Below are 24744 nucleotides of genomic sequence, written 5' to 3'. Positions count from 1 at the left end.
GAGGTCAGGAGTTCAAGACCAGCCTGGCTAACATGATGAAACCCCGTTTCTAATAAAAATACAAAAAATTAGCCGGGCATGGTAGCACGTGCCTGTAATCCCAGCTACGCGGGAGGCTGAAGCAGGAGAATCGCCTGAACCCAGGAGACAGAGGTTACAGTGAGCCAAGATCACACTATTGCACTCCAGCTTGGGCAATGAGAGCAAAACTTTGTCTCAAAAATATGTAGATTATGGCCGGGCGTGGTGGCTTACGCCTGTAATCCCAGCACTTTGGAAGGCTGAGGCAGGTGGATCACGAGGTCAGGAGATCGAGACCATCCTGGCTAACACGGTGAAACCCCACCTCTACTGAAAAAAAAAAAAAATTAGCTGGGCATGGTGGGGGACGCCTGTAGTCCCAGCTACTCAGAAGGCCGAGGCAGGAGAATGACGTGAACCTGGGAGGCGGAGCTTGCAATGAGCCAAGATCACGCCACTGCACTCCAGCCTGGGTGACACAGCGGGACTCTGTCTCAAAAAAAAAAAAAAAAAAAAGTAGATTATATTTCATCATAATGAAGTCTAGTAAAAACCATTGTATTGTGGTTTAATGCCTCTGGCCCCTCAATTCTCTTTGCCAGTTTTTCTCCTAGAGGCTGGTCTTGGTAATGCTGGCAGCATTGGTGGCAAAATAAAAAATACCACACCTTGGCTGGGCGCAGTGACTCACGCATGTAATCTCAGCACTTTGGGAGGCCAAGGCGGGCGGATCATGAGGTCAGGAGATCAAGACTATCCTGGCCAACATGGTGAAACCCCATCTCTACTAAAATACAAAAAATTAGCTGGGTGTGGTGGTACGCACCTGTAGTCCCAGCTACTCGGGAGGCTGAGGCAGAAGAATCAATTGAACCCGGGAGGTGGAGATTGCAGTGAGCTGAGATCGCGCCACTCTGCTCCAGCCTGGCAACAGAGCGAGACTCCGTCTCGAAAACAAACAAACAAAAAACCACACCTTAATGTGTTGCTATAAAAATGTGTGATTGACTAGAGAGTCTGTTAAACAGATGACCAAATCAGTATATGAATGGATAGGATAAAAGGGAAAAAATTCCTCCCCTTCTTGGGGCAAATTCACAAGTATCTCACTCTCTGAGAAGAAGCTCACTAAAGCATGGCCTTCAAACTTTTTGACCATGATCCAGTTAGAAGTGTACTTATATTGCGGCCTAATACATATACTGTATAGATAAAACTGAAAACGAATTTCAAGAAGCAATACTTATTCTTATGCGTAATACTCCCTGATACTGTTATGTTGTTTTGTTTTTGTTTTTGGGTTGTTTTTTTTTTTTTTTTGAAGCAGGGTCTCTGTTGTGCAGGCTGGAGTGCAGTGGTGCAATCTCAGCTCACTGCAAAGTCTGCCTCCCGGGCTCAAGCAATCCTCTCACCTCAGCCTCCCAAGTACCCGGGACTACAGGCACAAGCCACTACACCCAGCTAATTTTTGTATTTTTTTTTTAGAGATGGGGTATTGCCATGTTGCCCAGGGTGTGGTTTGTGTGTTATATTTTTAAAAATACTGATTATGACTCGTTAACAGATTTCATGACCTACTCATGGTTTGGAGCTAGCAGTCTGAACGCTTCTCTAAGAGACCCTGAAAAATACTTTTAAGCCATGTCTTGGATTTGGACATTTTATTTTAAGATGTGAAATGTTTTGTTGTATTTGTTAGAAGATGATTTTTACATAAATACAGAAACTATTCAAAACAACTGAACTGTATTTAAGTAGTATTTATTTTTTTAATAGGAAATATTATACATGTAATTAAATATTTCATTTTTCAACAAAGAATGCATTTTATGGTATGCAAGAACAAAGTCCTACAAAAATGTTTTTCCCTGTTTTAAAAATATGTATACATATCATCTCCAGTTGTTTTCCCTCCAAAAGAAGTGGCTTAACAATAACTCACCTTGCTACTACAAAGACTAGTGATATTTTCCTACAAAAAAGGCAGCATATTTTATACATAAGTTATTCTTCACTATAAGAAATCTGATACTAGAAGGAACGGTTGGTTATGACTACTCTCTGGAATAATTCTTCTAAATTTTCAATATCTAAATTTCTTTTAAGCTCCCAGTGGTGGTAAAATTCTTAGAATTCTATATGAAGAAAATGATGAATCTGAGGTGGAAATTATTCATGTTACATCCCCTATGTTGGAAACAAGGAGGGCAGATTCATTCCGTTATCCTAAAACAGGTACTGTACTCCATTGGCATTTATATTCACTCATTTCCTCTTTCCAAGTAAGATTCTTTCTGTAGTCATCCAAAGGTGTAGCCAACAACATTGGTCATTTCCAGCCTTATTTACGACGGGTTGTTCACTAAGTATCACAAAAATAGATTTTGAATTAAAGGGTGATCCTTTTGATTCTTTTCAAAGGTAGGGATGTCTACACAATTGGTTTCCTCAAGGAATGAATTAGAAGGTATCTTTGCGCCGGGTGTGGTAGCTCACGTCTGTAATCTCAGCACTTTGGGAAGCTGAGGTGGGTGGATCACTTGAGGTCAGGAGTTTGAGACCAGCCTGACCAACATGGTGAAACCCCATCTTTACTAAAAATACAAAATTAGCCAGGCGTGGTGGTGCATGCCTGTAATCCCAGCTACTTGGGAGGCTGACACAGGATAATTGCTTGAACCCAAGAGGCAGAGGTTGTAGTGAGTTGAGATCATGCCATTGCACTCCAGCCTAGGCAACAAGAGTGAAACTCTGTTTCAGAAAAAAAAAAAGAAGGTGTCTTTGCTAGCAAATACAGATTTTTAAGTGATATTTTTCATAATAAGTGATTTTTTTCCATTTTGCTTCTTACAGCATTTCAATTGTAAAAATAATACATAATTTCACTTTTCACTTTATTTCATTCTTGCTCTTTTCAGCCCCCCTTTTTTTATTTTAAATTTTATTTCAGTAGTTTTTGAGGAACAGGTGGTTTTCGGTTACATGGATAAGTCCTCCAGTGGTGATTTCTGAGATTTTGGTGCACCCGTCACCCGAGCAGTGTACACTGTACCCAATGTGTAGTCTTTTATTCCTCACACCCACCACCCTTCCTCTGGAGTCCCCAAAGTCCATTATATCATTCTTATGCCTTTGTGTCCTCATAGCTTAGCTCCCACTTATCAGTGAGAACATGATACTTGGTTTTCCATTCTTGAGTTACTTCACTTAGAATAATGGTCTCCAGCTCCATCTAGGTTGCTGTGAATGCCATTATTTTGTTCCTTTTTATGGTTGAATAGTATTCCATGTTGTATATATACAACATTTTTTTAATCCACTTGTTGGTTGATGGGCAAGCACCTCATTTTTATTTTACTTTTTTAAGACAGTGTCTTGCTGTGTCATCCAGGCTGGAATGCAGTGGTGTGATCTTGGCTCACTGCAACCTCTGCCTTCTGGGCTCAAGTGATTATCCTCCCGCAGCCTCCTGAGTAGCTGGGATTACAAGTGCCTACCACCACGCCCGGATGATTTTTGTATTTTTAGTAGAGATGGTATTTCACCATGTTGGCCAGGCTGGTCTTGAACTCCTGACCTCAAGGGATCCACCCACCTCGGCCTCCCAAAGTGCTGGGATTACAGGTATGAGCTGCCGCACCTGGCCGAACCTCTTATTTTTTGATATTCAAAAAGTATGAATTTGAGATAGGGCTCTGAGATTCTTGTGTAGTAAAGCCCTGACCATCTACGTTATTCTTTTTCATTTTTTTCTTGAGACAGTCTCTCTCTGTCGCCAAGGCTGGAATGCAGTGGTGTGATCTTGGCTCACTATACCTCCACCTCCTGGGGTCAGGCCATTTTCCCACCTCAGCCTCCTGAGTAGCTCGACCAGCCTGGTGCGGCTCATTTTTGTTTTTTGTTTTTGTTTTTTTTTTTGCTCTGTCACCCAGGCTGGAGTGCAATGGCATAATCTCAGCTCACTACAACCTCCACCTCCCAGGTTCAAGTGATTCTCCTGCCTCAGCCTCCCGAGTAGCAGGGATTACAGGTGCCCGCCGCCACACCTGGCTAATTTTTGTATTTTTAGTAGAAACAGGGTTTCACCATGTTGGCCAGGCTGGTCTCAAACTCCTGACCTCGTGATCTGCCTGCCTCAGCCTCCCAAAGTGCTGGGGTTACAGGCCTGAGCCACTGCGCCCGGCCGTTTTTTGTGTGTTGTTTTTTTTTTTGAGACAGAGTCTCGCTGTGTCGCCCAGGCTGGAATGCAGTGGCACGATCTCAGCTCACTTCAACCTCCGCCTCCCGAGTTCAAGCAATTCTCCTGCCTCAGCCCCCTGAGTAGCTAGGATTACAGGCGTGTGCCACCACACCTGGCTAATTTTTGTATTTTTAGTAGAGATGGGGTTTCACCATGTTGGTCAGGCTGGTCTCAAACTCCTGACCTCAGGTGATCCACCTGCCTTGGCCTCCCAAAGTGCTGGGATTACAGGCGTGAGCCACTGCACCCTGCCTAATTTTTGTATTTTTTGTAGAGATGGGGTTTTACCATGTTGACCAAGCTGGTCTTGAATTCCTGAGCTCAAGTGATCTGCCTGCCTTGGCCTCTCAAAGTGCTGGGATTACAGGCGTGAGACAGCATGCCTGGCATATACGTTACTCTTGACTTAACTAAAGTGTAAAGAGAATTGATCTGGCAAAATTAATTTGAGTAATTTTGGGTAAGCATTACTATTCATTTATGTCTCTTTCTTTCTTTTTTTTTTTTTTTGAGATGGAGTCTCGCTCTTGTTACCGAGGCTGGAGGGCAGTGGCACGATGTCAGCTCACTGCATTCTCCACCTCCCGGGTTCAAGTGATTCTCCTGCCTCAGCCTCCCAAGTAGCTGGGATTACAGGCACACACCACCACGCCCAGCTAATTTTTGTATTTTTAGTAGAGATGGAGTTTCACCATGTTGGCCAGGGTGGTCTCAAACTCCTGACCTCAGGTGATCCACCTGCCTCAACCTGCCAAAGTGCTGGGATTACAGGCGTGAGCCACTGCACCCGACCTATACGTTATTCTTAACTAAAGTGTAAAGAGGATTGATCTGGCAAAATTAATTTGAGTAATTTTGGATAAACATTACTATCATTTATGTCTCTTTCTAAAGGTACAGCAAATCCTAAAGTCACTTTTAAGATGTCAGAAATAATGATTGATGCTGAAGGAAGGGTAAGTATAAAATGCTGAGTTGACCTCCTGCGTCATTTGACTAATCTATTCAGCCCAGTAGGGTTCTTTGATACACTTTTTTATTTTTGGACTTGCTGAACTTGCTGAGATATCGGTGGATCATGATTTTAGATTGACCTAATTTTTTACTTGCAAATCATCCTGCTGGTTCATAAGATGGGAATATGGGGATATGCATATTAACCACTCCTTTCCAATAGTTTTTCTGTTTGCCTTTATTCTCCAGATTAATGTTAAAAGAAAAAAAGGTTATTGACTGGTTACCTTCTGTGTTGGGTAGATATCTGTGGTGCATTAAATATCCCACAGTTAATTTGTACTTCTGCTTTCCATTTCGACAGCCAAGTGCTTATAAGCTGCATGCACACAAGACTAGGTAAAAAAGTCTTGCTCTTCTAGACTTTTTTTTTTTTTTGAGTTTAAGAGCCGAGGTTTAACAGGCGAAAGAAAAAGAGAATAGCTTTCTCTCCTGCAGAGAGAGAGAGGCTCCCGAGTCAGTCTTCCTCTTCTAGACTTTTTTAAAAACAGCTTTACTGAGATATATAACTCACATGTAATACAATTTATTTATTTAAACTTTAAAATTCAGTGGCTGTTGGTATATTCACAGAGTTTTGCAACCATCACCACAGGCAGTTTTAGAACATTGTTATTACCTCAAAAAGATACCCTATACTCCTGAGCCGTCATCCCCCAACCGCCTCATATCCCCCAGCACTAGGCAACCTTTTTTTTTTTTTTTTTTGAGACAGAGTCTTGCACTGTCACCCGGGCTGGAGTGCAGTGGCGTGATCTTGGCTCACTTCAGCCTCTGCCTTCTGGGTTCACATGATTCTCCTGCCTCAGCCTCCCGAGTAGTTGGAATTACAGGCGCACCACCACACCCAGCCAATTTTTTGTATTTTTAGTAGAGACGGGGTTTCACTATGTTGACCAGACTGGTCTCAAACTCCTGACCTCATGATCTGCCCACCTCGGCCTTCCAAAGTGCTGGGATTACAGGCATGAGCCACCGTGCCCAGCCTAGACAACCATTAATCTACTTTCTATCTCTATAAATTTGCCTATTCTGGACATTTCATATAAGTGGAATCATACAATATGTAGTTTGGTCTCCTTGACTTAGATTGTTTTCAAGGTCCATCCATGTTGTACCATGTGTCAATACTTCATTTATTTTTAATTGATGAATAATACCTTTATATGGATATACCATATTGTATTTATCAGGTGATGAACATTTTGATTATTTCGATTTTATGGCTATTATGAATAATGCTGCCATGAGTATGTGTGTACAAGTTTTTGTGTGGGCTTATGTTTTCATTTCTCTGGAGTATATACCTAGGAGTAGAATTGTTGAGTCATTGGATGACTATTTTTTTAACCTTTTGTGGAACTGCTAAAGTGTTTTTCCAAAGTGGCTGCACTATTTTATTTATTTTATTTTATTTTATTTTATTGCTCGAAGAAAAGTCTCCAGCCTGCCTAATATGGTAAAACCCCATCTCTACTAAAAATACAAAAAAGAGAAAGGTCTCACTTTGTCACCCAGCCTGGAGTATGGTGACACAATCACAGCTCAACCCAGCCTCAGCCTCTCAGGCTCAAGTGATCCTCCTGCCTCCGCCTTCTAAGTAGCTGGGACCACAGGCACACACCACCATGCCCTGCTAATTTTATTTTTCGTAGCGACAGGATTTCCCTATGTTGCCCAGGCTGGTCTTGCACTCCTGGGCCCAAGTGATCCTCTCACTTCAGCCTCCCAAAGTGCTGGGATTACAGGTGTGAGCCACCACACTCAGCATGTACTATTTTATTATATTCCCACTAGCAGTGGATTAGATTTCCAGTTTCTCCACATTATCACCAATACTTCTTCTTGTCCATTATATTTACTATAGCCATACTATTGTGTTTTTTTGGTTTTTTATTTTATTTATTTATTTTTTTGAGATGGAGTCTTGCTGTGTCCCCCAGGCTGGAGTGCAGTGGTGCGATCTCGTCTCACTGCAAGCTCCGCCTCCTGGGTTCACGCCATTCTCCTGCCTCGGCCTCCAGAGTGGCTGGTACTACAGGTGCCCGCCAAGATGCCCGGCTAATTTTTTTATATTTTTAGTAGAGACAGGGTTTCACCGTGTTAGCCAGGATGGTCTCGATCTCCTGACCTTGTGATTCGCCCGCCTCGGCCTCTCAAAGTGCTGGGATTACAGGTGTGAGCCGCCACACCCGGCCCCTATTGTGTTTTAAGTGGTATCTCATTGTGGTTTTGATTTACATTTCTTTGATGGCTAACGATGTTGGGAATCATTTTCTGTGTTTATTAGCCATGTATATATTTTCTTTGGAGGACTGTCTATTCAGATCCTTTGCAGTTTTTAAAAATTATTTATTTTTTAAATTGTGTTTACTAGACTTATAAAAGAAAAATTTGCTTATCCAGGACTATTTCTTTAGTATATTACACAAATGGGCCAAGCATGGTGGCTTACACCTGTAATCCCAACTATTTGGCAGACAGGCAGATCACTTCAGGTCAGGAATTCGAGACCAGCCTGGCCAACATGGTGAAACCCTGTCTCTACTAAAAATACAAAAATTAGCTGGGCGCGGTGGTATATACCCGTAATCCCAGCTACTCGGGAGACTGAGGCAGGAGAATCACTTAAACCCGGGAGGCAGAGGTTGCAGTTAGTCGAGATGGCGCCACTGCACTACAGCCTGGGTGACAGAGTGAAGACTCTCCAGTGTCTCAAGGATCACTTGAGCCCAGGAGTTTGAGACTAGCCTGGGCAACATAGGGAGACTCCATCTCTACAAAAAATTTAAAAATTAATATTTTATTTAATTTCATTACAAGCACACACCTTACCTGTAGTCTCAGCTACTCAGGAGGCTGAGGCAGGAGGATCACTTGAGCCTGGGAAATTGCGAAGGCAGTAAGCTGTGATCAAGCCACTGCATTCCAGCTGGGACAACAGAATGAGACCTTGTCTCAAAAAATATATATATATACACACACACATATATATATGTATAAATAAAATATAATTAGTGTGTGTATATATATATTTCTAGGTGAAATATGGGGAACTAGGGACTATTATTTTTCTGGATACTGGAGTCTAAGGTGATTAAAACTTGATTTTATGAGTTATTATCAAGTGTTCTGTTAGTATCAACTCAAAGAAATAGATTTTTAGGCTGTGTTAAAAGTGCTTATAACTTTTTTAGGCACAGAAATTAAGTACCAGTATAGGTAACCCAGAATTTACTTCTAGATTTGCTACATCCTTTGTTCCTTTTTAATACCTAACTCTGGAAAAATTTTCTGCTTTTTGGATAAATTGTTAAAGTAGACTAGCAAGCTAATTATTTATCTAAATCTTCTATAACTAGATTCTTTTTTTTCTTTTTTAATAGATCATAGATGTCATAGATAAGGAACTAATTCAACCTTTTGAGATTCTATTTGAAGGAGTTGAATATATTGCCAGAGCTGGATGGACTCCCGAGGGAAAATAGTGCGTATGTTAAATTGTTACTTCTTTATAACTAATTTAGGATCCAGAGCTTTGGAATATTTGTGCTATTAGGTTTGCCTTGTAGTTGGAGCTGCCTTCACATGTAAATTTGCAGTACAGTTATTACTACACAAGGCATTTTTCTTGAATTAAGTGGATTTGTGCATTTGTAATCCTATAGGCATAGGTGCACTGCAGTTTAATTCTGTATATTCAGCCAGTTATGGTTCACAGTGTTATTTGTGATTAAATCATATGGCTTTAAGGCTCAGACATAAATGTGTATTTTTTAAATTGTATAATTGTAGAGCTTTATATGAGGATGATTACAAATAAATAGTTTCTGTGTCTAATGTAGACAACAGGAGTTTCACAAGACTGGCATTTGTTGACATTGATACTAAAGGGAGAAAACTTTTTTTTTTTTGAGTCATGGTCTCGCTCTGTCACCTAGGCTGGAGTGCAGTGGTGCAATCATGGCTCACTGCAGCCTCAACCTCCCTGGCTAAAGCTATCCTCCTGAGTAGCCGGGACTACGGGGACATGCCACCATGTCCAGCTAATTTTTTTTATTTTTTGTAGAGACAAGGTCTCACTGTGTTGCCAGGTTGGTCTCAAACTCCTGGGCTCAAATGATCCTCTTGTCTCGGCCTCCCAACGTGCTGAGATTACAGGTGTGAACCACTGCACTTGGCAGAACTTTTGTTTATATAGACAGGGTCTCTCTCTGTGTCACCCAGACTGTAGTGCAGTGGCATGATCGTAGCTTACTGTAAGCTCGAAATCCTGGCCTCAAGCAGCCCTCTCACCTTGACCTCCCAAAGTGCTGGGATTATAGGCATGAACCATCATGCCAGCCTACCGGGATAAAACACTTTCACAGGCCAACTATGGTTTTGGAAATTTCAAGAAAGCCACTTTTTATAAATTCTGTTCAAGCTTAAAGTGTATTTTTAATTAGCTATTTGTAAGTGATAATTTAATATACACTAAAGCAGTTCTTTCATGGTGATTACAGATATAATTGATAGGTGCCAAAGGAGATAATAGGGGAATCTTTTTCTGATAGCTTGCTTTATTTCTGGTTCTTCTCTTTATTTAAATAGTGCTTGGTCCATCCTACTAGATCGCTCCCAGACTCGCCTGCAGATAGTGTTGATCTCACCTGAATTATTTATCCCAGTAGAAGATGATGTTATGGAAAGGCAGAGACTCATTGAGTCAGTGCCTGATTCTGTGACGCCACTAATTATCTATGAAGAAACAACAGACATCTGGATAAATGTATGCATTTTTTCCTGTACTTGTTTAAATATTTTCTCAGAATGCTAAAGCAAATGAAGTTATATAGCAAACTATCAAAATGCATTTTTTTTTAAGTTTAAAGGGACCATGTTATTTCTTTAGTATGAGCATTTCCAATTGGAGTGATGGTTCCAGAATGGAATGGTTTGTATTGATAGAAAGTAGATGCCATTGAAATGACATCTCCTTGGCTTCAGATTTGTTCCTGGAGATAATAGATATTAAATACACAGCCTCATCAGTGCTCCTGAGAGGACTTCATGAGTCTGGTCTAGAAAAGACTTTCTCTTTTATGTTGGTAAACTGTACCAAAATATACCAATTCTTAATTGAATTTTGAATTTTCCAATTTAGCAGACAAATTTAAATAAGATACAAAATAAATAAAGCCATCTCACTTCCTAGCTGAATATAAGCTTCATATGATTCACCTATGAACACTTGTTTTCCCCTGAACTATTAGAAAAACTCTTTTTGGAAAACAAAAATAAAAAAAAATTACCTCATCTTTCTGTAACAAGATTTATATTATTAAACAAACCTTGTGCCATGTTTCAAGGATTATAGAGATGTTGAGTAAGAAAAAACTTTTGGTCATATTTTTCTTTTTTACTCCATTTGAAAACATTTACTTCTCAGTGGAAAAAGTCTTTGACTAAAGTAAAATAAATCTGAAAGCCCCAAGCAAAATTTATTACTGTAAATATAGCATTCCTTTGGCATTGATGGTTATTTATATTTCAAAGTATATTTATCAAGTAATTTTTCCTGTAGCCTAATTGAATTATGTAGTATTTTCATAATATGTATAGTAAATTTAGCTATTCATTTTACAGATCCATGACATCTTTCATGTTTTTCCCCAAAGTCACGAAGAGGAAATTGAGTTTATTTTTGCCTCTGAATGCAAAACAGGTTTCCGTCATTTATACAAAATTACATCTATTTTAAAGGAAAGCAAATATAAACGATCCAGTGGTGGGCTGCCTGCTCCAAGTAAGAAATCCATTTTATTTTAAAAAAAGAAAAAATGTTGGAAGCAGAAGGTGGGAGGGACAGGGGAATGTATCTTTTGCATGCTTTATAAGCATCAATACTTGCTTCGTTAAACTTAATATGTAAGTTAAACTAAAACATAAATACATGTATGTGTAAAAAACACAGGACAAAGTTCTTAATGGATTGACACGTATTATAAAGTATTAATAGTGAGTAATCTCTTAAATAACAGGATTACTGATTTTTACTTTTTACTTTTGCCTTGACTGCAATTTTTAATTTGTTTAAAGTGAGCCCATTTAAAAAAAACTATTTTTGGCTGGGTGCAGTGGCTCACACCTATAATCCCAGCACTTTGGGAGGCCAAGGCAGGCGGATCACCTGAGGTCAGGAGTTTGAGACCAGCCTGGCCAACATGGTGAAACACCATCTCTACTAAAAATACAAAAATGATCCGGGCGTGGTGGTGTGCACCTGTAGTCTCAGCTTACTCGGGAAGCTGAGGCAGGAAAATCACTTGAACCCAGGAGGCGGAGGTTGCAGTGAGCCAAGATCACGCCACCACACTCCAGTCTGGCAACAGAGCAAAACTCCGTCTCAAAAGAAAAAAAGACAACACTATTTTTTTAAATGTTATGTAATTATTAGATATTTTTACACACTAGATGTTTTTTATACTATCTGCATCTACACTGGAGTTAATTTATAGTTATAGGTCTTTGGATTGATATAATTATGTTGCCCAAAGTAAAATTAAATGTTATATCAGCTGAAGTTAATTTTTCTTTAAAAAGTGGTTTTCCTTAAGTGGTGGTTTTCCTTCTGGAAAATATAATACGGAATGGATGCATAAGCCTAGGAAAAGTAAATGGGTACATAGAACACTTTTCCTGGGTTTTCCTAAAACCGAGTTACAGTTCTCAACTTTAATAATACAGTTTGTTTTAGAATAGGAAGCACTTTATGATAAGTTATGTTGTATGCTTAACTGCCATTTGTAACTTAACAGATTTGGCATGGTCCTTTTTAATAATTGTGGAAAAAGGCCGGGCATGGTGGCTCACGCCTGTAATCCCAGCACTTTGGGAGGCCGAGGCAGGCGGATCATAAGGTCATGAGATTGAGACCATCCTGGCTAACACAGTGAAACCCCCTCTCTACTAAAAATACAAAAAAAAATTAGCCGGGCGTGGTGGTGGGCGCCTGTAGTCCCAGCTACTCAGGAGTCTGAGGCAGGAGAGTGGCGTGAACCCGGGAGGCAGAGCTTGCAGTGAGCCGAGATCGCGCCACTGCACTCTAGTGTGGGCAACAGCAGGAGACTCTGTCTCCAAAAAAAAAAAAAAAAAAAATTGTGGAAAAGTATACATAACAAGATTTAACATTGTGACCATTTTTTCCACTTTTAAGGGTATAGTTTAGTGACATTGAGTATGTTTTTATATATATATACATTTTTTAAATTAATTAATTCATTTATTTTTTTGAGACGGAGTCTCGCTCTTGTCACCCAGGCTGGAATGCAGTGGTGCTATCTCGGCTCACTGCAACCTCCGCCTCCCGGGTTCAAGCAATTCTCCTATCTCAGCCTCCTGAGTAGCTGGAATTATAGGCATGCGCCACCATACCCAGCTAATTTTTGTATTTTGGCCGGGCTGGTCTCGAACTCCTGACCTCATGTGATTCACCAGCCTTGGCCTCCCAAAATGCTGGGATTACAAGCGTGAGCCATCTCACCCGGTTGATTATGTTCATGTTGTTGTGCAATCATCACCACCATCTGTCTCCAGAATTTTTTTCATCTTCCAAAACTGAAACTACCCATTAAATAGTCACTTTCTATTACCCCCTTCCCCCAATCTCTGGCAGCCACTTTGTCTCTGTGAATGTAACTACTCTAGATGTCTTATTTAGTGGAGTCATACAGTTTTTGTCCTTTTTTGACTGGCTTGTTTACGTAGCATAATGTCCTCAAGTTTCATCCATTTTGTAGTGCATGTCAGGATTCCTTTCCTTTTTAGGGCTGAGTAAGGTTTCGTTGTATGTATATACCACATTTTGTTTATCTGTTTATCTGTTGATGGGCACTGGGATTGGTTCCACCTTTTGGCTATTGTGAATAATGCTGCTGTGGACGTGGGTGTACAAGTATCTGTTCCTGTCCCTGCTTTCAATTCTTTTGGGTATGTACTCAAAAGTGGAATTTCTGGATCATATGGTAATTCTATTTTCAGTTTTTTGAGGGGCTACCATACTGTTTTCCATAGGAGCTACACCATTGGAACACCAACGGTAGCGGCTACTGCTACCCCATTTTACATTCCCACTAACAGTGCACAGGGTTTTAATTTGTCTACGTTCGGATGATAGTTGTTATATTCTGCTCTTTTAATAATAGCCCTCTTAGTCTTTCTTGCTCCAAGTCATCCTCCTTTACCTTCATATCTACTTCATTTCCTTCTCCCTCCTCTTTGCTTTCTTAAGAGCTGTAATGTAAAACAGTTAGTATTTGTTATCTATATGTTAACATATAATTTTATGTTTTAATAAAATTAAATTTTATTTTAATTTCTGTCTATGGTATTTAAAGTACTAAATTGATTTTTTAATTTTTTTGTGCTCTTCGAGTTTAAAATATTTTTTTAAACTTACGTGGAACCCTAGGAAAGACACTAATACAGTCTCACCACCTAGGCCTGTCATCAGCTGTCACTTCCCACAGCAATAGATATAAGCAGTGAGGAAAAGAGAAATGATTTTCACTTTTTAAGCTGTTCCTTAGGCCGCTGAGAGAGCCTCATCAAGACAGAAGCTCATAAAAACAAATGGGTGCTGGGTGAGGTGGCCCACGCCTGTAATCCCAACACTTTGGGAGGCTGAGGCAGGCAGATTGTTTGAGTCCAGGAGTTGAGACTAGCCTAGGCAACATGGCAAAACCCCATCTCTACAAAAAAGACCAAAAAAAAATTAACCAAGTGTGGTGGCATGAGCCTGTAGTCCCAGCTACTTGGGAGGCTGAGGTGGGAGGATCACCTGAGTCTGGGGAGGTAAAGGCTGCAGTGAGCTGTGATGGTGCCGCTGCACTGTAGCCTGGGCGACAGAGCAGAACAGGAAAAAAACAAAAACAAAACAAATGGGGCATGTTGACATTTACTATGGTAAACACTTACCTGGGTTATTTTTTGGCAAATGAAGAACAATTGTATTAAACATTTTCTTTTGTGAGTTTTAAAGTAGTTTGTTGCATTTCTAGAAGAAATGCCTTGTTGAAATAGCTGATATGGCTACCTCAGAAGTGCCAGGGAGTCAAGCCAGTCCTAATTCAGTGCCTGGGGATGGATTGCACCGGGCTGGTTTTAATGCCTTTATGGCAGGTCATGGGATGGCCTATGTGGGAGTGAGACAGGGACCCCAGCCCTGCAGCTCTGGACCCTGGCTCCCTGAATGCCATAATAAGGTATATTTGATTGGCAAAGCTGTACCCCTCACAGTGGCCAAGAGCCAGTTCTCCTGTTCCTCCAAAGCCCACACTCAGAAGATAAAGCTGGCTCGGGGCAGCAGCTGACCCAACTTCCACCTACCACTGGGGTGGAATAGAGGTATTTGGGTCTCTCTAGCCTCTCTTTGTAAATGTCATACTCTCAACTAACTACTGAGTTTAGGGGAGGGGGAGTATCCTGGCAGAAATATCACTGCATTGCCCTGGACTTCCTCCTTTACCCCAGTGTCAGAGGTAGAAGGGTACAAGTAAGAAGGCTGACCAACACCTTTAACACTGACTTTATTTATTTTTAAATCTGAAAATGTCTTGGGAAAGTTTTACAAAAAGAAAAAGAGAAATCAACAGAAACAAGTTATGAAAAAAAAAAACAACGAAAAGAAATGCTTTGTCAATCCATTAGACTTCTTTGTCTAACCAAAGGTTCAAGAATGCAGGTGCTTTTGAGTTTTCCTCTGGCTTTGCCAAAAAATCTCTTTTGCTGTTTTTGCATTACCTAAATAGATCATTCCATTATTATTCCAGAGTATTGTAAAGACTCATAACTTGGATTTTTTTTAACTGTAGACTTTTTATTGAAGTGAAATTCATAAAACGTTAAGTTAACCATTTAAAAATAAACAATTCAGGCCCATGCCTGTAATCCCAGCACTTTGAGAGGTCAAGGCCAGGGGGCTTTAGGCCAGCAGTTCAAGACCAGCGTGGGCAATATAGTGAGACCTCATTGCTACCAAAATAATAATTTGCTGGGTTTAGTGGTGTCTAGTCCTAGCTACTCAGGAGGCTGAGGTGGGAGGAAAGCTTGAGCCTAAGTGGTCAAGGCTGCAGTGAGCTGTGATCATGCCGCTGCACTCCAGCCTCAGCAACAGAGCGAGACTGTCTACAAAAAAATGAAAAATAAAAATAAACAAACAATGCAGTGGCATTTAGTACATTCACAATGCTGTGCAACCATCATCTCTGTCTAGTTCCAAAACATTTTTATTACCCCAAACATAACTTTTTGGAAAAAAGAGCTTAGAGTACTGTTCTTAATTGTTTCATTTGCTTATAGTCTGGTATAATGTACTGAATTATAATTATATTTATCTTCAGGTGATTTCAAGTGTCCTATCAAAGAGGAGATAGCAATTACCAGTGGTGAATGGGAAGTTCTTGGCCGGCATGGATCTAATGTATGTTATTTTATTCTACTGATATGTTTGGTCAGTATTACTGTGTGAATGCAGTGCTAAAAATGAGTAATGTAATTTAATATGACCCCGGTATTTTTTTTTCCGAGACAGAGTCTTGCTCTGTCGCCTAGGGCTGGAGTGCAATGGGGTGATCTCGGCTCACTACAACTTCCACCTCCCGGGTTCAAGCAGTTCTCCTGCCTCTGCCTCCCAAGTAGCTGGGATTACAGGCATGTGCCACCACGCCCGGCTAATTTTTTTGTATCTTTAGTAGACACGGGGTTTCACCATGTTGGCCAGGCTGGTCTCAAACTCCTGACCTTGTGATCCGCCCTCCTCAGCCTCCCAAAGTGTTGGGATTACAGGCGTGAGCCACTGCGCCCAGCCGACCCCAGTATTTTTAAAATATTAAGTTACAGCCTACAATTACTCAAGTTGTTGGAAATAAATAATCTTAGTTTAAATGATAAATCTCATTTATTTTATAGTCCTTTTATAGATGTGTTCTGATTACCAAAGGTTATTTTCTTTTCTTTTTTGTGAGACAATGTCTTGCTCTGTCACCCTGGCTGTAGTGCAGGACACAGTCATGGCTCACTGCAGTCTCAACCTCCCAGGCGCAGACGATCCTCCCACTTCAGCCTCTGGAGTAGCTGGGACTACAGGTGTACGCCACCACGACAAGCTAATTTTTAAATTTTTGGTAGAGACAGGGTCTCATATATATTGACTGGGCTGGTCTCAAACCTAAACACCTACTACACCTAAATATCTACTACTTGCCCCTACATTTATCAGTTTTCTTTCATGTCATGTTTACTTGTGATACGTTAGTCTGTCTGTCTTCTCTATTTTCCCTCTATTCTTCTTTTTTTTTTTTTTGGAGATAGAGTCTCACTCTGTCGCCCAGGTTGGAGTGCAGTGGCATGATCTTGGCTTACTGCAACTTCCACCTCCTGGGTTCAAGCAATTCTCCTGCTTCAGCCTCTCGAGTAGCTGGGATTACAGGCACACACCACTATGCCTGGCTAATTTTTGTATTTTTAGGAGAGAGGGTTTCGTCATGTTGGCCATGCTGGTCTTGAACTCCTAGGCTCGAAGGATCCTCCCACCTTGCCACCTCCCAGGTGTGAGCCACTGTGTCCTGCTCACCATTTGCTTTTCTTTTTTGAGACAGGGTCTGACTTTGTCGCCTAGGCTGGATTGCAGTGGCACAATCTTGGCTCACTACAACCTCTGCCTCCTGGGCTCAAGCCTTCCTCCCACCTCAGCCTCCCAAGTAGCTGAGACTACAGGCACACACCACCACACCCAGCTAATTTTTGTATTTTTTGTAGACGGGATTCTGCCATGTTGCCCAGGCTGGTCTCAAACTCCTGAGCTAAAGCAATCCACCCGTCTCGGCCTCCTGAAGTGCTGAGGTTACAGGTGTGAACCACCACGCCTGGCCAAGCCCACCATTTTAAAATGTATTATTGCTCCTTGATGAGAAAGGGGCATATTCATAGTTTTAGAGCCTAGCAAAAGTTGTAAGTTAGCATATGGTTTGAAAAGTAACTTAAAAATCTATTATAGACTACTTGTGTCTACATTATAAATTGCGTTTACTGGCTGGGCACAGTGGCTCACATCTGTAATCCAGCCCTTTGGGAGATGAAGGCTGGAGAATCGCTTGAGGCCAAGAGTTCAGTAACAGTTTGGGCAACATATAAGACCCTGTCTCTGCCAAAAATAAAAAATAAAAAAATTAGCTGGGCATGGTGATGCGCACCTGTAGTCCCAGCTAGTTGGAAGGCTGAGGCAGGAGAATCGCTTGAGTGCAGGAAGTCTAGGCTGCAAATGAATTATGATCACATCACTGCACTACAGCCTGGCTGAAACAGTGATACTCTGGCTAAAAAAAAACCAATAAATAAATAAATAAATAAATAAATAAATTGCATTTACTTCTTCTGAAGTAGTACTTGTCTTTCATTCATGTGTTTATCTTGCCCCACAAATTTAAACTTTAATCCACCACCTGCAAAGAGTGATGGGCATTTATACAGAGCTTAGATTGATAGGGAAAAGGAAGGAAGTCTACCCTCTGTTTTATTCTCAGTACCAATTCAGTGAATTCTTTAAAGAAAAAAAAATTGCGTTTTTGGAGTACCTTGCATTTGTTTCAGCTGTCACTTGGATGATCACATTCATGAGATCTCTAGGAACTCCATCCTGTATGTGTGTGACACATATAGTTGAGGTATGCTGCCAGGATTTAGTGAAGGCCTAACTAAATGTGGTTTCCTCAAATTGACAGGAAGATTTATTGAAGGATTATGTTTACTGGCTACTGTAAAAATCACTTGTAGTCTCTAAAGTGATTAAGGAGACATAATGAAGATCCAGATCCCAGGTTTGTTTTTGTTAGTAAAAACTTTAGAGTATCTGCTGGGCATGGTAGCTCAAACTTGTAGTCCCAACACTTTCGGAGGCCAGTGTCGAGGGATCACTTGTGCCCAGGAATTAGATACCAGGATACCAGCCTGGACAACATAGTGAGACTCCGTCTCTGCAAAAAAAAATTTTAAATTAGGCAGGTGTGGTGGGGCATTACCTGTAATTGCAGCACTTTGGGAGGCCAAGACAAGAGGATTGCTTTAGCCCAGGAGTTTGAGGTCAGCCTGGGTAACATAGGGAGACTCCATCTCTACCAAAAAAAAAAAAAAAAGATAGGCTGGTTATGGTGGTGCATGCCTATAGTCCCAGTAACTAAGGAGGCTGAGGTGGGAGGATCGCTTTAGCCCGGGAGGTTGAGGCTGCATTGAGCTGTGATCACAATGCTATACTATAGCCTGGGTGTCAGAATGATACCCGCCTCAAAACAACAGCAACAACAAAAACTTCAGGGTATCAAGACTGACCTTTAAAGTCTCATTTCCACTGAGATCCTCAAGTGGCCTTGTTATATATCCAGATAATTTTTTTCTGTTTTATTTTTGTTTCCAAATATTTTTTTCTGTTGAAGTACCTTGGATATTACTGTCACCTGAGAAAAAAATCTTATTGTGGAATTCTAGGTTCTGAAAACAGAAAACTACACTGATGTAAATTTCATGCTATGTGATGATTGAAGGATGAGTCATTACATAATGCTGAGGGAACCCCAATAATTGTAATTGCATACATCTGATCCTTATTTGAGCCACCTAAACATCTACTACTTGCCACTACGTTTATCAGTTTTCTTTCATGTCATGTTTACTTGTGATACGTTAGTCTGTCTTTCCCTCTTCTCTATTTTCCCTCTTTTTTTTTTTTTTTTTTTTTTGAGATAGAGTCTCACTCTGTCACCCAGGTTGGAGTACAGTGGCATGATCTCGGCTTACTGCAACTTCCGCCTCCTGGGTTCAAGCAGTTCTCCTGTTTCAGCCTCCCAAGTAGCTGGGATTACAGGCATACACCACCATGCCCAGCTAATTTTTGTATTTTTAGTAGAGACAGGGTTTTGCCATGTTGGCCAGGAGGGTCTTGAACCCATGACCTCAGGTGATCCGCCCACTTTGGCCTCCCAGAGTGCTAGGATTTCAGGCGTGAGCCACCACACCTGGCCTTTTCCTCTATTCTTTTTTTTTTTTTTTTTTTTTTTTGGAGACAAGTCTCATTCTTGTCCCCCAGGCTAGAATGCAATGGTGCGATGTTGGCTCACTGTAACCTCTGCCTCCCAGGTTCAAGCAATTCTCCTGCCTCAGCCCCCTGACTAGCTGGGATTACAGGCACCTGCCACCAAGCCTGGCTAATTTTTGTATTTTTAGTAGAGACAGGGTTTCACCATGTTGGCCAGGCTGGTCTAGAACTCCTGACCTCACGTGATCTGCCCACCTCAGCCTCCCAAAGTACTGGGATTACAGGCGTGAGCCACCATGCCCAGCCCTTTCCCTCTATTCTTGATTTGTTTTTTGACTTAAGTTACCTTTTTCCTTCTCTACTTTTACAAGTGACTGTTCCCACCCAAAGTTTTTTTCTTTTTTCTTTCTTTCTTTTTTTTTTTTTTTTTTTTTGAGACAAGAGTCTCACTCTGTTGCACAGGCTGGAGATCAGTAGTGCGATCTCAGCTCATTGCAAGCTCGGCCTCCTAGGTTCAAGTGATTCTCCTGCTTAAGTCTCTTGAGTCGCTGGTATTACAGGTGCCCATCACCATGCCCAGCTAATTTTTGTGTTTTTAACAGAGATGGGGTTTCACCGTGTTAGCCAGGCTGGTCTCAAACTCTTGACCTCAAGTGACCTGCCGCCTCCACCTCCCAAAGTTTTGGGATTACAGGCCTGGACCACTGCGCCCAGCTGCCTATGAGCTTTTTATTGTTAAGGGTGGTTCTCAAAGTGCTGGACCAACAGCAAAGTGTCAGCATCACCTGGGAACTTGTTAGAAGTGTACATTCTTGGCTGGGCGCAGTGGCTCATGCCTGTAATCCCAGCACTTTGGGAGGCCGAGGCAGGCTGATCACCCGAGGTCAGGAGTTCGAGACCAGCCTGGCCAACATGGTGAAACCCCGTCTCTACTCAAAATACAAAATTAGCCAGGCGTGGTGGTACATGCCTGTAATCCCAGCTACTCAGGAGGCTGAGGCAGGAGAATCGCTTGAACCTGGGAGACGGAGGTTGCAGTGAGCCGAGATCGCGCCACTGCACTCCAGCCTGGGCAACAAGAGCGAAACTCGGTCTCAAAAAGCAAAAAGAAATGCACATTCTTAGGCCCACCTCTGACATCCTGAATCAAACTCTGGTGGTGGGGCTTAGTAATCTGTTTAACAAGCCCCCCACACAATTATGATACTTCCTTGGATGTTAAGTAGTTACAGGAAAGAAGAAAACCATTGTAGATGGTGGTGAGGAATTGACTGGTTATTTTTTTAGTCTTGAAAGGCCTGACTCCCATCTGCTAGGTCAAAACGGAATGAGTCCTGATCTTTTGCAAAGATTAACACGTACTTGTAAAGTTTCATGAATATTTGTTTCCTGTCATTTGTATGCTTTCTGTATATGTCATATGGGCCTACTTAATCCCAACTGTGTTGATTTCTATTTATGCATGCTAAAAAAATGTTTAGTGATGAAGAGGCAGCTTCCTGGGGGGAAAAAAGGCATTTAAAAATAACTTGCTTTTAGAAATTTATATGTGTTTTCATTGCTGTGTAAAAAATTTGAATTTTTTTTTTTTTTGAGATAAGGGTCTTGCTCTGTTGCCCAGGCTGGAATGCATTGGCATGATCATGGCTCACTGCAGCTTCAAATTCTGGGCTCAAGTGATCCTTCTACTTCAGCCTTCCAAGTAGCTGGGACTACAGGGATGCATCACCATGCCCAGCTAATTTTTTCATTTTTTGTAGAAATGGGGTCTCCCTATTTTGCCCAGACTGGTCTCAAACTCCTAAGCTCAAACGATCCTCTCACTTCGGCCTCCCAAAACACTGGGATTACAGATGTGAGTCACCACATCTGGCCATTTTCTTAAACATTGTTTGAGTTGGCTGGTAGAAGATTTACAGGAACAATAAAAGAAAGCCATTTATTTGAAATCGTGCTGTAATTTGAGAAGAATATGAAGTGAATTCAGCTATTGAGTTTACTTGCGGTTTTTTTGAGTTCTGAATGAAGACTTAAAAGATCTTATCCATGTTTATTTGTAAACTATACCAGTATTGAAACTGATTTAGTTCCGTTATTCCACAACCCAATAGATAAAACACGTTTGCAAATTTGTACAAAAGACCAAAAAAGTACTGCCTAAGATAATGTAACACTAACTAATAAATATACAAGATAGTAAAATTAGACTTTCAAGTATGTATGAATGATTGCCCTAAGCTGCAATATAGCAGAGTATTTTTTTCCCCTGTAAAGAGTTGTTATTTTAAGGAAATAATTCTTGTATTTTAAGAAAAACACACATTCTGACCAGATGGGAAACTATACAGTGTGTAACTCAGGTGTCCTTTTTCCTTCAGGGCAGGACCTGTTCTTAGCTATAAGTCATAAACAGCCAGGCATGGTGGCTCATGTTTGTAATCCCAATACTTCGGGAGGCTGAGGCAGGAGGATTGCTTGAAGCTATGGGTTTAAGACCAGCTTGGGCAACATAGTGAGGCCTCATCTCCTTAAAAACATTTAGAAACTTAGCTGGGCATGGTGGTGTATGCTTGTAGCTACTCAGGAGGCTGGGGTGAGAGTATAGCTCCAGCCTTGGATTTTGAAGCTGCAGTGAGCCATGATCGCATCATTGCATTACAGCTTGGGTAGCAGAGGTGAGACCTCAACTCTTTAAAAAATAAATAAATAAGCAAAATTAACTCAGGTTTATTAATAGTGGCAGCAAAAAAAAAAAAAAAAAGAAGGCATAAGTCAAGGAGTGGCTCAAGTGATTGTAAATAAAATTGGGGGTTAGCTTTGCCAAGGTCATGTTAGCCCTGATTTTGTTATTGTTGTTATCTTGTCAGATCCAAGTTGATGAAGTCAGAAGGCTGGTATATTTTGAAGGCACCAAAGACTCCCCTTTAGAGCATCACCTGTACGTAGTCAGTTACGTAAATCCTGGAGAGGTGACAAGGTTGACTGACCGTGGCTATTCACATTCTTGCTGCATCAGTCAGGTATTAAGTTTGTTTAAAAAGGGTTTTGTGTCATATTAAAACTCTCTGCTTATGTAATACTCCTTTTGAATGATGTGAAATTGGCCTGCAAAAGCCTAATTCTCTAAGGAAAAGCTTTAAAAAGCTTAATTTCAACATTGTATATGTACATAAATAGTCTCTTGTAATACTCTTGCTATATCATTAGTGCAGATGTAACAGCAGATAACCTTTTCTACCTCCCTGATGAAAAATATAATTGTTTCTCCTTTGTCTAGCACTGTGACTTCTTTATAAGTAAGTATAGTAACCAGAAGAATCCACACTGTGTGTCCCTTTACAAGCTATCAAGTCCTGAAGATGACCCAACTTGCAAAACAAAGGAATTTTGGGCCACCATTTTGGATTCAGCAGGTATTCTTTTTTCCCCCTGATCCTGACGTTAAGTAGGATTAATATATTAGTACACTAAACGTGTGTCATATTTTCACATTTCCTGGACAAGTCTTTCCATCTCTCACCACTGCCTGTCCCTGAGCTGCTGAGCTCCTGATAGATCCCACTTCTCCTATTCTGTTAGCTACTGAATAAGATGGGTTACTTCTCACTCCAAGCAGCAGCAAGTCTGGAAGGCCTTTTTGAAAATAAGGTTAAGGCCAGGTGCAGTGGCTCACACCTGTAATCCCTACACTTTGGGAGACCGAGGCGGGTGGATCACTTGAGGTCAGGAGTTCGGGACCAGCCTGGCCAATTAGTAAAACCCCGTCTCCACTAAAAATACAAAAATTAGCTGGGCGTGGTGCTGTGTGCCTGTTGTCCCAGCTACTCAGGAGGCTGAGGCATGAGAATCACTTGAAGCTGGGAGGCGGAGGTTGCAATGAACTAAGATCACACCACTGAACTGCAGCCTGCGTGAGAAAGCAAGACCTTGTCTCAACAAATAAAGAAAATAAGATTAAAATAGTCAAGGTGTCAGCTAGGAAACAATTTATTCACAAATTTTGATGATTTCTCAGGTAAACAAATGAACTTGAAGAGAATAGTATTCTGAACTAGTAAGACTCTTTGAGCAAGGAAGCTGCAACTTTGGAGAATAACCAGCTGATAGCTTTCTTAAACTTTTGAAGCACTTGTAATGGCTATTTTAATAAAAGAACACTTGCTCTCTCTGGAATGAGAGAAAAACTGAATTATTTGTTTAAAATATTTGATTTCTTAAACATAAATAATGGACTGGGCTGGGCGTGGTGGCTCACACGTGTAATCCCAGCACTTTGGGAGGCCGAGGTAGGTGGATGACAAGGTCAGGAGATCGAGACCATCCTGGCTAACACGGTGAAACCCTGTCTCTATTAAAAAATACAAAAAATTAGCCGGGTGTGGTGGTACACGCCTGTAGTCCCAGCTACTCAGGAGGCTGAGGCAGGAGGATCGCTTGAACCCAGGAGGCGGAGGTTGCAGTGAGCCGAGATTGTGCCACTACTCTCCAGCCTGGGCGACGAGTCAAAAAAAAAAAAAAAAAAAAAAAAGAATGGACTGGTTTTATGTATCATCTAATTCACTTTAATCTCCAATCTTTTTTTCTAGTATTTTCACTAACTAGCTATTTCTGCTAAGGGATTAAGAAATTAGGCCAGGCATAGTGGCTCATGCCTGTAATCCCAGCACTTTGGGAGGCTGAGGTGGTTGGATCATTTGAGATCAGGAGTTCAAGAGCAGCCTGGCCAACATGGTGAAACCCCATGTCTACTAAAAATACAAAAACTAGCCAGACGTGATGGTGGGCACCTGTACTCCCAGCTACTCAGGAGGCTGAGGCAGGAGAATCACTTGAACCTGGGAGACGGAGGTTGCAGTAAGCCAAGATCACACCACTGCACTCCAGCCTGGGCAACAGAGTGAAACTCTGTCTCAAAAAAAAAAAAAAGAAAAAACAAATTAGTACAGAACCAAAAAATATAAGTGTGTTTTAATGTCCACAAGCAGAATCAGAACTTGTAATATGGTGATGATCTCTGCTTAGACTGTAAATTATCTGCTGTACACAAACACTTAGGAGAGGTCTGTATAGCTTTGGTGAACCAAAAGCTAATGATGACTTTTTTCTGAGTTCTGGTTAGGCTTATTTTCTAATGATCAGAAGCAAATGTTTTTGGTCACCTACCCTGAAAAATTAAATTGACTAATAATTTACCTCACCCCCCCACCCAGCTTTATCTGTTTCTAACCAGATATATGGTTTAATCAACAATAAGTTATATTGAGCATAAAGTATCTGTATAGTTCTGCACATAGACATTTCCTAGGCTCCAAGGATTATTGATAACACTCTGTGTCTGCTTCTGAAATAATTTGATATGTTTGTTTTGTTGTTGTTTTTTATTTGGTGGGTTTTTGTTGTT

The 24744-nt window shown here is 41.0% G+C and overlaps 1 protein-coding gene across 35 annotated transcripts in view; it reads left to right on the top strand.

The window, feature by feature from the left end:
- DPP8 (dipeptidyl peptidase 8) overlaps positions 1–24744 on the top strand; it is a 75011-nt gene that overhangs the window by 28166 nt on the left and 22101 nt on the right. For 25 of the 35 annotated variants that reach the window (XR_010151751.1, XR_010151754.1, XR_010151750.1 and 22 more), the window contains 8 exons: positions 2128–2256; positions 5156–5217; positions 8662–8762; positions 9869–10046; positions 10904–11063; positions 15658–15737; positions 22211–22363; positions 22621–22756. Coding sequence is in view for 30 of the 35 variants with exons in the window: in XM_003952673.6 (XP_003952722.1) it covers positions 2128–2256; positions 5156–5217; positions 8662–8762; positions 9869–10046; positions 10904–11063; positions 15658–15737; positions 22211–22363; positions 22621–22756 (999 nt within the window). In the remaining 5 variants the exon portion in view is untranslated. The remainder of the gene's footprint in view (positions 1–2127; positions 2257–5155; positions 5218–8661; positions 8763–9868; positions 10047–10903; positions 11064–15657; positions 15738–22210; positions 22364–22620; positions 22757–24744) is intronic. The other 10 variants (XM_063795146.1, XM_009429372.5, XM_063795155.1 and 7 more) reach the window with 1 other exon arrangement.

Source organism: Pan troglodytes, chromosome 16 (assembly GCF_028858775.2).
Source record: "Pan troglodytes isolate AG18354 chromosome 16, NHGRI_mPanTro3-v2.0_pri, whole genome shotgun sequence".
Lineage (NCBI taxonomy): Eukaryota > Metazoa > Chordata > Mammalia > Primates > Hominidae > Pan > Pan troglodytes.
The sequence above is the reverse complement of the archived record's forward strand: the minus strand, read 5'-3'. Positions and strand labels throughout refer to the sequence as shown.